Source organism: Rattus rattus, chromosome 1 (genome assembly GCF_011064425.1).
Source record: "Rattus rattus isolate New Zealand chromosome 1, Rrattus_CSIRO_v1, whole genome shotgun sequence".
NCBI classification, from domain to species: Eukaryota; Metazoa; Chordata; class Mammalia; order Rodentia; family Muridae; genus Rattus; species Rattus rattus.
In genome coordinates this window covers 219,083,888-219,100,612 of record NC_046154.1, presented here as the reverse complement: position 1 = coordinate 219,100,612, position 16,725 = coordinate 219,083,888, and the positions used below count along the sequence as shown (strand labels likewise).

Genomic DNA, 16,725 nt, shown 5'->3' with positions numbered 1-16,725 from the left:
TAGAATGTTGTTGAGTAAAATACCCTAATCCTAACCTAATCCTAATCCCTAACCCTATTCCTAACCCTAATCCAACTCATTTTGTTCATTAAATGGACAGGGATAATTCTTGACTTATAAATACCACTATGTAGATAAATGTAACCTTTTAATTTATTACATTTAAATCAAGTCCATTATGTCATATTTAATTAATAATGTTGATATTATTCTAGTTTTCTTATAATACTTCTGATATCTAGAATCAATTCAGACATTGACTTCTAGAGAGCAGAAATAAAGCAAGAGGAATGTAAAATTTCCAAGCAAATCTCTTTTGAGAACAAGAACAGTTAAGCTCCATACACATAGAAGCAAAACGTTGTCAGGTAGTAATAAACACGTTCATTACAGAATCTCTTATCCTCACAGACAGTGGGGTAAAGAGTTCCACGAGCAGTGACCTTTCAAAGCACTTCATAAATGACCACAGCTTAGTTTATGTTGAATGGGGATAAAAACATCCTTCCTTCTTTATTCACCAGTTTCTAAGGAAATACAGTCATAAAGAAGTATTGGAAAGAATGTTTACAAGTAACCAAGATATAAATACCCTGCACACTGTCCTGAAGAAATACCTGTGTTCAGATGCCTTTCAAGTTCACAGTGTTTCTTTTGGTCATTCCATACTGTATTTTTAGGACAGACCAAGGAATTGTTCACATAGACATCCAAACGTTGAAGTGTGGAAAAAAATATTCCTACTAGAACCACCTGTTAAAAACAAACATTTGTATGTTTTTATTAGAGCAGTATAACAGAATATTTAGAATTTAGTTACTAAAAATTGTGTTCCAGCTATGTACACCTTTTATAAGATATTGAAACCAGTATTTGTGAACTTATGGCAAATATTGGACCAAGATTAAAAATATGTTTGCATCTAACCATTCGTGTAGACAAAATAAATTAGCTACTAAGTGTTTAGTCCCTGTATAAGGATGTAAAATAAGAAAAATTATTAGAGGAATCACACACTAAACTGAAGAAAGGCCTCTTTTCAAATATAATAAATTACAAAAGAGAATTTTCAATCAAAATGAAATGTGCAGTGTTGAAAACTATCTCACAAAACATTGGTAGGAAGACCCATAAAAGTTAGTTGAAACATGAGAGATTCCATAGGGTCCTGTAGGTCATTGTGAAGGCTCTGATTCACACAGATGACTGTGGAGATAATGAAAGGCAGAGGAAGGACCTGATCTGGTCATTGCTAGAGGACACTCGTAACATTTCCTCTGACTGATGAGAGCAAACCAGTGGAGGGCAAGAGTAGACACAGGAAGAAGGGCTGATAGGCAATTGTTTTCACTTAGGGCAGTGATAACTTTGTTTCACTTAAGGTAGTAAGAGGCCCTCTGATGCTGGATGTTTGAAAATATCATCTGGATTTACAGTTACATCTGGACTGTATCAGGAATATGGCAGAGTGAGAGGGTAAAAAAATAATGCCCAAGTTAAAGAATGGAAGTGTTATCACCAGGGAAGGAAGGAAGGAAGGAAGGAAGGAAGGAAGGAAGGAAGGAAGGAAATCTCCTATTGTTCCTTTGATACCTCCTTGACCTGACCAGAGGTTGTCCTGTACCTAATATTCTAGGACTTTGAAGTCTTTAACATGTAGAAACAAAAGTCTGAATTATGGGACTTCTCTTAAGCACTATGCCTGTTTCCCCTGACACTCTGAATAAATTTAATGCTCCCAGCTGAGTTCCACTTAGAGCAAAATATTTGACATCAAGGATATTGAATATAATGCACTGAGAACACTGAAATCAACTCCATAGGCATATTTCTGGCATGTATGTGCATCATAGCAACATGTGAGAATAAGAAAAGCAAATCTATAACTTTAAGTCATCACATTTTAGTATAAAAATTCAGGCTGGGTAGCTAGTCTTGCTATCATAGATATCATTGTCAATCTTCATATATGGAGTACAGGAGTCAGTATGTATTGGGAGGAAGCGTTGGGTACATTCATGCTCTTTCATTCAGAGAAAATCTGTCCAGACTAATATACTAATGGATTTTTTTTAATGAGCTGGAAGGATGACAACATTAGAGAAGGCTGGAAAGTGAGATAACTGCTAGTGGTATGAAACTAATTATGAAAACCTTTAAGGCATTATTTCCATCTAGGTTCACCTTATTAAATTCAACATTAAGCAACATCAGCCGTAGATTCTGAGGACTGGTCCCGGTGAAGTAAACCTCATATGTTTTGTTCAGAGCCACTATGCCATGGAACAGAGACAGTCTTCTTTGGCACGTATACCCTGCACACCAGCCATGGTCCTGGGGGCCTAAAAACATGCAAAATTAAAGTTCATGTTCCTACTGAAAATGCTGTCTTCCCCCACAAAATATGAAGACTCATATAAAAAGTAAATTGCGAGGGTTCAGATACAAGCTGAGCATTTAAACTTAATATTTATCTGCCATCTACCCAGACATCTAAGCTGGTTCTCCAACTTTGGCTAAAAAGGAAGGCAGTGAATCAACGTGCTCCTGTTATCCTTACTTTCGAACTTATTGGGGTTAAAGGGAAAACAATATGTTAGCTAGGATTGGAATCATAGATTCACTTGTACAATATATTCGAGACTCACCAGTTTTCTGAGGTTGTTTCTAGGAAATCTGCTAGGACACATTTAGTATGATGGATCTTACTGACAAAGAACAGACATTTGTATTCCTGAAGAAGACCCATCAATTGTTTTTGGACATTGTTCATTTGTTTATCGGTCAACCTATAAATTCCACAACATTCCATAGCATTTGATTTGGAGCTGTGGAGATTGAACCTAAGGACTCTTGTGTGCTGGACACGAATCCTCCCTCTGAACTGTTTTCTTAACTCTTAACATAGGTTTTATTTTGAGGCAGAATTTCATTAAACTGTCCAGTTTAGTCTTGTACTCACTCTGTAACCAGATACTCAGAAGCCTTCAGCATAGGGGCCAGCTAACAGGTTTCTCTGAATCAAGTCTGTATTTTTTTTTCTTATAGTAATAGGACAGTAAATTTTTGTCAGACAATTGTTTAGGCACTACTGAAGAGCTAATATAACTAAAGAACTAAAAACATCTGAGCACACTCTACCATCAAACAGATGCTCTAAAAAACTAAGACATAGCAGATGGTTTTCTAGTCAAGTCTAAACATTTTCAAAATGAGTACAGCATAGCTTTCACAGCAAATTTCTCTATTTTATTTCAATAAAAAAACATAAGATATGACTGACAAAAATCTCCTGATGTATTTCTTTATTATGTTTGCTGAATTGTCTGGCTCACTTAGAAACCTTATTAATATTTATAACTGCATTTCAATCAAATCTTAAATCAATATCAACTTCTAAATATCCAGGAAAATATAACATCATCCCTTAGCACACAAAATATAAATCCTACTTTAAATAGATCTTCTTTGAAGGTTTTACAAACATGCAGAAATGTCTGTGTATAAAATAAAATATATTGTAAAATCAAAGAGCCATACATTAAAACAAAATAAAATTTACCATAAAGATTTTAAAGGAAATTTTAGTGATAATTCAATAATTTTATTGTGAGTAATTTTCCTAAAGCCTACATGATTTTCATAACACATTCATGATTTTTCACAAGTATCATCTACTCAACACTTTTAAAAATTAGTCAACACTGTTAAATTTAAACTCATTTATAAGAGAAATAACATGTCACTGTGGGAAGGAGAAAACTTATATTTCCTTTCAGAAGAGGTAAATGTAAAGATTAATATAATGAAATCTCTCCACTCCCAAATCAGAGCAATTTGAAAACTCCTCTTCTACTCCATCATTATTCACCAACTTCTCTGTAATTATTCCCATAACCTCTGCATTGCAAATGGAAAGGCCAAATTGGACATAGATTGCTAGCGCCAGAAACTAAGTGGGGAGAGCGAGAAAATCGTGGAACATTCAAATCTCTCTAATTTAGTGCCTTTGGGTTCTTTCACAGTTTTGTAAGAGAAAGGCCACTTTGTTGACTTCTGCACTATTTTTGACAACCATGTTACTTCACATACAAGGCAAGGAAATCTGTGTGGCCCAGGTTCTGTGCCTTTTCAGCACTAAGCTTGAGGAGAGACTAACATTTGAGGCTCAGCACTGTTCAGGGGTGTACAATGAATCCCTGTCCTGTACTTTTGATACCTTTTAGAAATTAATTTTATTAATTGAAAAATTCATGGTCTCCAAAGTCTATCTGCATCTCTATGCAAACCATTTCTTCGCATTTGCATTCCAGTTATCTAGGGCCAGCATGGGAGAAGCCTAGACACAGGATCTCCACAAATTATTCTCAAAAGTCAGTCATAAGCTATATGTTTATATAAATAATCGCTATTAGCAGCAAAGTATGTCCAAAGATCCATAGAATAATGCTGAGAGGCCCACACCACCCTTCTTACATATTCTGAATAACATTCCATCAAGCTTTCTTTTTCATTTATGTAAGGCAAAATATATTTTTGAAGATGTTTAGGACAATCTTTTATTTTTCAAAATAGTCATGTGTCCTTATCAACAAAAGTGTGACAATCATTACAGGAACAACGTTCTTCCTCCTTTTCCTTCGCTTGTCTCTTTCCTCTTTGTCTTGTTCTCTTCTTCCATCAAATACTTAATATGAGATAAATGTCTTGGCTTTCCTGGATGAAGAATTGCTAAACAGTCAAATCTCACCATTGCACATCGATAATTCTTAAATATGGAAGGCAGCATTTACTAGATTTGTAGGTAAATAATTCTTTGCATAGCTTTATTCATTGAATAAATGTTTTGACTAGCTCAGGCCTATTTACACTGTACACTTACCATTAATGAGATCAACATAACCATTGCTCATGATAGCCACGGGGGAAAGTCTTCGTGTCTCTGTGTCAGAGTCCAGGCTTTCTATTACCATCATTGCATATTCCATTCCCGAACACTGATAACTCTGCCACTCTGGGATGTACTTACAGGTTGCGTCTCTAAGAATCCCTAGAAGTACACATAGTAATACTTTAGAAATGCTGGGAAATCTCCGCAAAATTTCTTTCTATTGTTCTTATCTTGTATATAAGATCAGTTAATGAGACCTACAAGTTGTTAGTTCATTACTCAATTCTTGGGAAAAGATGCATTTTGCTTCATAAACTTGAGGTTTAAGAATGAAATGAGACCCAACATACCTTTATGAGGTGCTTTCTCAGTGACAGGAATTCTACTTCCATTCAAGAATGTGAGCATTGCTTTGGGAATTCTGTAGTCTCCGATTCCAAGTTGACTATTTCCATCCCACTCATACTCTGCTTGGGGGATCACTGACCCAGAATTCCCCAGAAAGGAACCATCTAGGTCTCTCAGAAAAGATTTTCTCTTGGCATCACAAACCATGTCCACACAATCAGATGGGTTCACTTTACTGGGAAGAAAAGGCACAATGACTGGCTGAGGTCACTGATTAAGTCTTATTTTTGAAAGAATTTCTAGTAGAACGAAGTGGCCTATGCAATTAGTATTGCAATGAAGAGTGAGTATTTCATGGTGTTTATTTTCTTCATTATTATGGATTTATTAACATTTCAAAATGACAAGTTCTACATGTGGGATATATACTTAGAACTCCATGCTGTTATTCCATATTTTGTATAATCATACATTTGATTTTAGTGTATTGTTCACAATACATTAACATTTCTCTACACAGCAGATGGATGTCTACTCCTGTTGTAACAGGATGGAAATCTCTAGGTTGGCCAGGTAGTCTGTCAATTTTCTTACAGATGTTAAACTACTACTTACTATAAAATAATATGAATATTTAAAATAGTTGCCTATTTCACCTTTCTACCTGTTATCTTAGACTCTAGGTTGCTAAATATTCTTATAGTTCTTATCTATGTACACACAGATAAACTTGGATTGTGATCCTTCTGCTATATACGGGTAACCATTCTTTAGGTAATTATATTGTAATGACTCAAACAGTTCAACCTAAAACGATATATTGGTTTCATTTCTAATTACTTGCAGTGTTAATTGATGGTGCTCAGATATAATAAAAAAGGCTGCTAAATATACAGTGTACCACACTTTCAGATCATACACATTGCTATGATATATACAATGAAGAAATGTATTTCATCCCTGAGTTCTAGCAAGAATGTAGTAGTGGAAAGCTTGGGTCTGCTATGTGAAACCTAGTATATCTCTAACTTTGTGTGTGTGTGTGTGTGTGTGTGTGTGTGTGTGTGTGTGTGTGTGTGTGTGTGGTGTGTGATGGGACAAATATCAACTGTCTCTTTAATACACATGGTTTGGTAGAATTTCAATAAATATTTGAGTACTTCATATGTTTTTTATATTCAAGTGTGTGAAGTACAGTTTGTAGAGCAAAGTGATCAGAGACCCTCAAACTGTGTGCTTTCTCTTCCCTCAGGTTCCCAACAGCCTGAAAAGGTAGATTTTGTGTGTGTGTGTGTGTGTGTGTGTGTGTGTGTGTGTGTGTGTGCGCGCGCGTGCGTGCCCACACGTAAGTTATGGAAGGATACCTTTCAATACATAGGGAGAGAAGGAACCTAGAGCATGCCCGATGCCTTCAGATGAGCTTCATCCTGATTTTATGAAAAGAAAACAACCACAAGGGGGTAGGGAATGGGGGAGGGGAAGAGGGGAACAAGATCTGATATTGAGTTGGGGGAAAAAGATTGAAGCCCTGAGGTACAGTGGAAAGAATGGAAGCAGGTGACCTCAGGAGGAAGGGGGTTGGGAGGACCCTCCAGAACGTACCAGAGACCTGGGAGGTGAGAGACTCTCAGAACTCATAGGGGGCGACCCTAGATGAAATGTCCTACATTGGGGAGAAGGAACTTATTGAACCCACCTTCAGCAGAAAGACAGGGCATCAAGTGAGGGATGGGGTTGTTATCCCACAGTCAAAACTCTGACCCATAATTGTTGCTGTCTGAAAGAAATGCAGCGATGGAAATGGAGAAGAGCCTGAGGAAAAGAAGGCCCATTACCAGGTCCAAAGGGGAATCCAGCTCAAGGGGAGGACCCAAAGCCTGACACCATTACTGAGGCTATGGATTGATCACAAAAAGGGGTCTATCGTGACTGCCCTCTGAAAGACCCAACGAGCAGCTGAAAGAGTCAGATGCAGATATCTGCACCCAACCAGTGGACAGAAGCTGCTGACTCCTCTGGTTAAATTAGGGAAAAGCTGGAGGAAACTGAGGAGGAGGGCGGAGACCCTGTAAGAGAACCAGCAATCTCAATTAATCTGGACCCCCAAGATCTCTCGGATACTGGACCACCAACCAGGCAGCATACACCAGCTGATATGAGGCTCCCAACACATATACAGCAGAGTTCAGTCAGAGAAGATGGACCTAACCCTTAAGAGACTGGAGGCCCCAGGGAGTTTAGAGGTCTGGTGGAGTGAGGAAGTGGGGACATCCAGGGGTGGGGTGGGGAGCAGGGAGGAGGTATGGGGTGTGGAACTGTCAGGTGGTAGACTGGGAGGGGAATAAAATCTGGAGTGTAAAAATTAATTAATAAATAAATTAATTTAAAAAAATCTTGGGAAGAGAATTGCATGGCAGAGATGTCACTATCTCAAGGTGATTCTCCAGAATCAGTCAATTATTTTCCCTTTATTGTAAGAGTGGTAATAACAATTGGTATTGCAGGGATTTCTATAATTACAATTGTGAAAGAGGAGGCCCATGTCTGTTATTAACCAATACTTAGAGCTTTTGAAGTCTGAGTGCACTGTTTGGCAAGGAAGAACTGGAGAAGATCAATGATATCCACTAGAAAAAAAGCTAAAAGAAATGGTAACTGAAATCACAATCCATTCTTCTTGACCAAGACATTGAAATTATACATGAAATTTTAAGACTTCAATCCCCACTAAATAAGCAGATGTAAATTGTTTAATGGGAAGTGACTCTGTTGAATAAAACTAGAAAATTACAATAATGTTAAATAAGTGAACGTTGGGCTGTTATCAACATTGAATGATATGAAGTTGAGCTACATATGGAACTCTATTTCTCTGGGAGGATGCCTATGCAGTTAGAGAGCATGGCTCTATTTCTCTGGGAGGATGCCTATGCAGTTAGAGAGCATTGCTCTTTTATAAGCTGGCCAAGTACTTCTGACAGAAAATTTATTTTCTTAAATGTTGTCTTACACTTCAATTCATATTCTATATGTCATAAAACTTTATCAGGAATTGACTAGATTATTCTATAACTTCAAATCTATGGAATCATTTTCTGGAAATGTCTTGATACTAACTGATCAAAAAAGGTCTCAGGTCCAAATTTCTTTGCTATTAGAATAACGAATGTACAGCTCCCAAGCACCTTTTTGGAGTGACCATGATAGGATATTTGGAAAATAACAAGTAACAAAACTTAACAAAAAGAAATGATACAGTAGCCCTTGGTCCTGCCAAGGTTGGACCCCAAGCGTAAGGGAATGTCTGGTGGTGGGGAGGTGGATGGGGAGGGAATCACCTTTATAGAAGAAGAGGAGGGGGAGGGGATAGGGGCTTATGGACAGGAAACCGGGAAAGGAAATAACATTTGAAATGTAAATAAAGAAATATCCAATAAAAACAAAAGAAAAAAAGAAATGATACAGCGTTATCTCTTATACCTTTATGATGACTGGTAGAGAAACACTCATATGGAAAGTAGAAACGTGCATCCCCGAACTTTGTCTTTAGTAAATACGTTACTGATGATGCATGGAAAAAATAATGTGAGAACGCATGCAGTAAAGCTCAGTTTTTTCTTTTTCTTTTCTTTTATTAGATATTTTCTTTATTTATATTTCAAATGTTATCCCTTTCCCGTTTTCTCCTCCCCATACCATCCCGTCACTCCCTGTGTCCATGAGGGTGTTTCCCACTCAACCATCTACTCCCTCCTGCTTCTCCACCTTGACGTTCCCTTACACTGGTGCATCAAGCCTTCACAGGAACAAGGGCCTCTCCTCCCATTGATGCCCTACAAGGCCCATCCTCTTTTATACAATTAGCTGGAGCTATGGGTCCCTCCATGTGTACTCTTTCCATGGTGGTTTAGTCCCTGGGAGCTCTGGGGGTCTGGTTAGCTGTTATTATTATTCTTCCTATGGGGTTGCAAACCCCCTCAGCTACCTCAGTCCTTTCTTTAACTCCTCCATTGGGATCCCTGTTCTCAGTTCAATGGTTGGCTGTGAGAGTATCTGCCTCTGTATTTGTCAGACTCTGGAAGAGCCTCTCAGGAGACAGCTATATTAGGCTCCTGTCAGCGTGCACTTCTTGGCATCCACAATATTGACTGGGTTTGGTGACTACATATGGGATGGATCCCAATGTGTGGCAGTCTTTGGATGGCCTTTCCTTCATTCTCTGCTCTACACTTTATCTCCATATTTCCTCCTGTGAATATTTTATTCCTCCCTTCTAAGAAGTACTGAAGCATCTAGATTTTTGTCTTTCTCTTCTTGAGCTTCATGTAGTCTGTAAATTGTATCTTGGGTAATCCAAACATTTGGGCTAATTTCCTCTTATCAGTGAGTGCATACCATGTGTGTTCTTTTGTATGGGTTACCTCACTCAGGATGATATTTTCTAGTTCTATCCATTTGCCTAAGAGTTTCATAAAGTCATTATTTTTCATAGCTGAGTAGTACTCCATTGTGTAAATGTACTACATTTTCTGTATCCATTCTGCTGTTGAGAGACATCTGGGTTCTTTCCAGCTTCTGGAAAAAGGCTGGTTATATAAAAAAGGCTGCTATGAACGTAGTGGAGCATGTAGCCTTGTTATATGTTGGAGCATCTTTTGGGTGTACGCCTAGCAATGGTATAGTTGGATCCTCGGGAAGTACTATATTCAATTTTCTAAGGATCCACCATACTGATTTCCAGAGTGGTTTCACCAGCTTGCAATCTCACCAACAATGGAGGAATGTTCCTCTTTTTCTACATCCTCACCAGCATATGTTGTTACCCGAGTTTTTGATCTTAGCCATTCTTACTGATGTGAGGTAAAAATCTCATTGATTTGCATTTCTTTGATGACTAAGGATGCTGAGCATTTCTTCAGGTGCTTAACAATTATTCGATATTCCTCAGCTGAGAATTCTTTGTTTATCTCTGTACCCCATTTTTAATAGGGTTATTTGATTTTCTGGAGTCTAACTTCTTGGGATCTTTGTATATACTGGATATTAGCCCTCTATCTGATGTAGGATTGGTAGAGATTTTTTCCCAATCTGTTGGTTACTGAAAGCCAGTTGAACCAGAACCATTTGTTGAAATACTGTCTTTTTTCCACTGGATGGTTTAGGTGTGTTGGTTCATTTTTGGGCCTTCAATTCTATTCCACTGATCTACCTGCCTGTCTCTGAGGCTCAGTTTTTAAAATAACTGAGGATGCTAAAATTTAAGTTAAAATCTGAATATTCATGAATATCACTTCCTTATAAATAGTAGCAGTTGTTTTAATTTAATAGCCCTTCCTCAGATGTTTACCAGGGAACATAGAGCAGAAAGTTAATAAAGAAAATAATGAGTTTTCATAATGATACCTTATATCAGGTCTGTGTATAAACACTTTGGATTGTTCAATAGTGTCAACAAGTTGTACATTCTTCACATGGATTGGATGCTGTAAATCTTCATTTAAAGGATTAGTAATGAATATCACATTAGTTTCTCCTGAACAAACATCCTTAAATCCAACAAAAGTTGAACCTAAAACATAAAATAGAAAAATAATTATCCTTCTCTGGAGAAAGATTTAAGGCTAGGATTATGTTATTCAACACATTCTTTCTCACTGTCATGAACACTGAGTTCTAGGCTGGTATGGCAATAACACTCTCCATAATTTATGGTAGAGGATGCAACTCAGTGTCTGGATAATCCTCTGCCACATTTTCTCCCAATTTGGCCAGGTCTCTGGAGATGGCTCAGGGGTACAATTGGTTGGTCTGAAAGTATGAAAACCTCAGTTTGAATCCTTAGAGTCCATGCAAGTGGCCACACATAGCTGTTCATGTCTTGCAAGGTCAGACACAAGCAGGACTTGTGAACTTGTTAGTTAGCTGCTTAGCCAAAACAGTGAGTTTTCATATCTCAAGGCACTGAGACAGTGAATGAAGGAGGCTGAGGAGCACCCTGCTCTGACTTCACATGTGATGTGCCCTCCTCCATACCCACAGACTAGTGTTCATTCCCTTTCCAAATGAAGAACACACCTACATGTGTCAACTTCACTAGGGAGCCAGTCTTGAAATATATTTTGAAATGAAATTTATTTTATTGCCCTGTTAAATTATATCCCACAGGTTACTATAAAAATCAACTGAGATACATTACACTAACAATGAAGCATTATTAACTAGTAGGTACTTTATAGATTCCTAGAAACACTGAGTACATTTGTGAAAGACTGTGTATAAACTTGCCTGAGACATCCAAAAGGCCACTGATGGCATTGTAACTCATGATCCCAGCATGAGGCTTTCGCGGTGCCATGTTATGAGCTGAAGCAAATGTTGGCCAGCAAATCCCACTTCTTCCACCTTTCAATAGCAAGAAATAAATTAGCAGAAATGACATATCCAGACACATCCAAATCAACACTAAGATTCCCAATTTTTACCTGATGGGGGCCTAGAACTTCGATGTGCAGAAGTGAGTTCTACATCAGGACTGTCATTAGTTAAGATGTCAGAGCAGTTAAACTCAGGGCTACTTCCAACAATTAATGAGTTCTACCAAAAACAGCCAAAAAAATACAGTGTTAATATTCAATCTTCCTAAAAGAAAAACACGACCACAGTGAACTATGGTAAGAAAAAGCAAACTAAAAAACTCAGAAGTAGACTGCTCATTAAACAAAGATCAAGAAAGAAAATGTTGAGACTGACGGTATCAAAAGGAATGAGTCTCACATAAAAGGGGCAAGGAAGATTAAATGAAAAATTCTGTTTCTGTGATGATAGAAACACAGACATTTCCATCAAGAGAAGAAATACAAAGTGGAGATAGTGTTACCAGCATCTCTGTTGCTTCAGAAAAACCTTGGTGGAGATGATGAATTAGCAGTGAACTGTCCCAGATGGTGTTGGGAAGAAGAGGTGAGAACAGAAGGCAGAGGTAAGGAAAGGGTGGTCACATGATCTCAAAGAGACACCAAGGAAATTATTCTAATTAGACATTCAACAGTTTTACTATCCTCACTGTCACCATTTCTTTGCATTCTTACCTTAATTCTTACTGTTTTACTGGAAACTTTGTGGGACACAGAAGATGGCATGTAGATCATTGAAAAGATGGCCATCCCGTTGTTTACTAGGGTCACGTTGTAGATGTGCACACTCTCCATGGTCTGTAATACAAGGCGTAGTTTATATAGTGCTAAGGGCAAGCATAAGAGAAAAGAAAACAAGCCATCACCATTTTCTATCACATTTACCTGAAAATAAATTCCATAATCCCAGCATGCCCAAATGGTAAATCCTTGTATAAGGGAACAACCAGGAAGGCCATCTTGGTTCATGTAGATGCCATACAAACCCCCATGGGCTTCATTGTTAAACCAGTTTTCCATGGGATTAGCCTGACCTTGGAAGAAAATATGAAACCAGGTACAAAATTACAAGGAATGTTTTATAGTTTTAGTCATCACTACCAGTTAAATATACTACTATATTTCTATATTTTTTCCAATGTAAAAGTTTTAATTTGGTAGTGCCTTAATGGATCATTATTCATGGTTCACTTTGCTTGGCATTATTTTTGCTTAACTTGCCTTTTATTACTTATAATAATTGTCTATCCACTTACAAAAATTTTGGTCACTTATACTATGAACTTCCTAAATAAGGTATCAATTTGCAACAAGCATAGACTTTGTTTAAGTGACGGTGAAGTTTAGATGAAGACAAGTGTAAGCTTAAAATACAGTGATTTACATTGTATAAATTTCACCACCATCCTTATCTCTTTGTTACTGCCCTTTTCTCAACACATAATTTTCAAGAGTCAGTTTCTTGAAAGGCTGTTACTGAATATCTGATTCAAAATAACACTTCAATCCACTTCCATTAAGTGTTCCTTAAATTATATGTATATATGAACTTGGGAAAGGGGTTTTATCTCTTAAAACCCCAGGTCCATGTATGTAAACAGTTTTAATCTCTAATTCGGAGTTATCTTAAAATCAAACTAAATAAATCAAACAAGATAGCTTATAATTTCTCTCAATCAAATAATTACTATGGTTACTATTGATGTACTATATAGTTGAAGATTTTAATGGAAGTCTTATTTAAGTCCAAATTGGATCAATGGCCTAAGTACATTGGAAACATTATATGTACTCAAGCAGCATCCTCTCTAACGTGAGCTTAAGATGGTGGCTCATTGAGGTTCGCCCATAACGGATTCCTCCATCTTCCATTCACTTTCCTTCTTCCTAATCTTTTGAATTTTATCATTTATTTCTAATCTTTCTGAGTTTGGCTTGAGTTTGTTTCCCCAAAAGAATCAATTAATTTTTTGGTTGTTTCTTTTTTATATAATGAAATCCCTTGGAAGAGATAGCCCTTCCTTCAGAGCCATATAGGCCACCAAATTCTGCAGTAAGTGTCTGGGAAGGACGGGATAAACTGACAAATATTCTATGAACTTAAACACCTTGTCATCTTTGATGTTTTATATTTCTATTGATATAAATATAACAAAGAAAACCTTTTTAAGTTTTGAAAATTGCTGTCATCTGAAATTTTTGTTTTACTTTATGTGGTTGTTTACTCTGTTTATCTATATATCACTTGTGAACCTGGTGTCCACAGCAACCAGAAGAAGGTCTCAGATGCTCTGAAACTGGAGTGACAAATAGTTGTGAGGGAGTAGGAATTGAACCTGAGCTTTCTGGAAGAGCAGATTGGAGACTGGAAACATTCTTATTTAGTAATACCAACAATCAGTGAAAAATATATTTATGCATCATTATACCTTATTAGTAAATATTTAAACCCAGGGATTATATTTTGATTTTATGAAAAAGCTATAAGAAAAAGCTTATAGAAGTTTTATAAAACTATAGATTTATGTTTTTTCACATGTCAAAGAAATGCTGCTTGAAGCTGTTGGAGACTTAAATCTCTAAGCCGTATATCAGGAATTAGTTAAATCTTTTGATAAAGTTGTTTATTTCCTCAAAGTATATTTTGGACAATAAAAAACCGGCTTGAATCAAATTGTTTTTGAATAGACGAAAATGATTTCTATAATATTAAGAATGAATAGCTCATTAACTAGAATATTAGCAGAGGAACTGAGCCTTATGGTAAATACACAATTTCTTCTTAAAGCTGTGATAGATGGTGCTCCAGTGAAACAAAAGCAACACTAAATGGAATACAAAATTTTCAGATAAAGGCCAATTTTTAAAATATTCTTTAAGTTTCCTTAAGTTCAAGCAGAAACTTGCCCTCCTCTGTGTATCTGTCTGTCTCTCTTTCTCCCTCTCTCATGTGCACTTGTGTGTGTGTGTGTGTGTGTGTGTGTGTGTGAACATTTCCCTGTGTGGGTGGATGTGTGAGTGCCTGGGAGCATATGTGTATGTGTGTGGAGGCCAGTGGGTGACATTGACTCTCTTCCTTCATCACTCTTCACATTATATTGAGGCAAGATCTCTCACTTGACTGCACAGCTTGCTAATTTTGGTAGATTAGCTAACTATCTTTCTTATAGCATCCCCTGTCTGTGGACTCTGATCCTCATGCTTGTGAGGCAAGTGTTTTCCCCTATAATTTCCCAACTCTTATTTTCCTTTATGATCTGGCAATAATTTATGTACATCCTTAAAACATAAAGGAAGTATAAAACTATGTAATAATGAATGTCATGTCATACCATTCCCATGCTTACACCTTCCGTAAATTTTCCTTGTTTGTGTAGTACAAAGTTTGTCTATGTAAATTTTTTCCCTCATGGAGAGGTTTAATGAGAGAAGAAAGGTAGAAGAGGAGAGTAAAGGCCAGCCATGAGCATGTGGAGAGAAGTTGGGAGGGCAATGGGAAGAAAAGGGACAAAAGGGAAGAGGGAAAGAGGGGAAGAACAAAGAGAGGAGCAAAGAGCGTTGTCTATGTAAATTAAAATACCATACTCATTTTCATTTTCTTTCCTTCACAAAACACTATACCCAAACAATAACCAAAAATTTGTCTATATCATTCACACTCCTGAAACATCCTGAAAATTTCTTCATCATTTTCAGCTTATTTTCAAAGTTGTTTGTGTTCTAATGTTTGTCCTTTTTCTACATATCTAACTATTAAGGAACACAATTTGTCTTGTAGAACTGCATGCCTAGCTGTTGGGGTGCCTGAGCATGGAGCGCTGCCGGCAAGCATCTCAGGGGTAGTAGAACACAGTTTGTGATGGGGATCCCAGCCACTGTTTTCCAAGGTGAGAAACATTGAGGTCTGGGACAGATGCTGTGGTTCCTAATCTCCTATATACCCAGACGCTGCTGGGGACTGCGGGGAGTTTGGAACAGTGGTCCACAGGTCCTCGGTCTGTGAGCCCAGGATGGGGCAGATATCCAGTTTGGTTCTGTGAGAATTCAGAGGGGCTGGAAGAGAAAAGACCTTCTCCAGGAGATTTAGGCATGGCTCTGTACAAGCCATCTTTACAGGTGGAAAAACAATTATTAGCTGTGTTTCCAGGAATGGATACTCCAAGTAGATGAACACCTGATGTTAGTAGACATTGTCAAATCTCTTATGCTGAGGGCATTTTTAATCAGAAATATGTAAATGTTCCTGAGTACTCAGAAGTTCATCAAAAGAATAAGTATTTGATTAGTTCTTGATTTTTCATGAATGCAAGGAAGCAGTATATATGAAGACTATGCCCTTTGAATTTTTCATATATGTGACTTTTAATATGTAATTATTAGACATTTGTTCTAGATCAGGAGGCATTTATTACATGTATAGAGACGCTGGTTTGAATAAAGCTGCAGTAGGACAAGGTTCTCACTCTTCTAATACCCACTGAATCAAGAATTGGACGAGCCATTGGAATTTGGGGATGATAACATTAGAAAGAAAAAGCTTTCTTAAAAGTGGGCCTGAGGGTTATAGGTATAACTCAGTAATAGAGCGCTTGCCCAGGGTTCACAAGCTCCTGCATGTATCTCCAGTTCCCTTGTCCCCACCCCCCAACAAGTGGATCTGTCTGCCAGACTGGAAGGTTTTGAAACCATGTCCCTTGTGTTTGGCTTTAAAAGGAGGAGATAATACACATCAGAATGACAAATGATAGTCACTCATTTTCATGACATGGACAAGTCTCTCAGCAGTTGTGGCAACTCTATGCGAAAGGACTCACTCGAGCATGGTTCACCATCAATGCGGTATCCTACTCTTCCAAATCCAGCAACTATGTTGTTTTGTAAGACTGTATTGGTCCCTCTGTTTATCTGGCACAGTAACAAACAAAATGCTCGGGGTTAGTCTACTACACACTTATGCAAGCAACGTAAGTGTTTGACAATAAATAAGAAAATCATTATTTTGCTTTAATTATAATAACTTATCCCCTTCAAATATACGTTACAAATATATACAAACCACAGCATGTTTTTCCT

At 37.4% G+C, this 16,725-nt stretch overlaps 1 protein-coding gene across 1 annotated transcript in view; it reads right to left on the bottom strand.

Moving 5' to 3' along the window:
- Pkhd1l1 (PKHD1 like 1) overlaps positions 1-16,725 on the bottom strand; it is a 149,335-nt gene that overhangs the window by 11,300 nt on the left and 121,310 nt on the right. Inside the window, 10 exon segments of the mRNA XM_032888552.1 lie at positions 618-753; positions 2,185-2,342; positions 4,883-5,050; positions 5,242-5,474; positions 10,643-10,808; positions 11,525-11,641; positions 11,722-11,833; positions 12,328-12,450; positions 12,538-12,686; positions 16,467-16,557. Coding sequence (XP_032744443.1) covers positions 618-753; positions 2,185-2,342; positions 4,883-5,050; positions 5,242-5,474; positions 10,643-10,808; positions 11,525-11,641; positions 11,722-11,833; positions 12,328-12,450; positions 12,538-12,686; positions 16,467-16,557 — 1,453 coding nt within the window.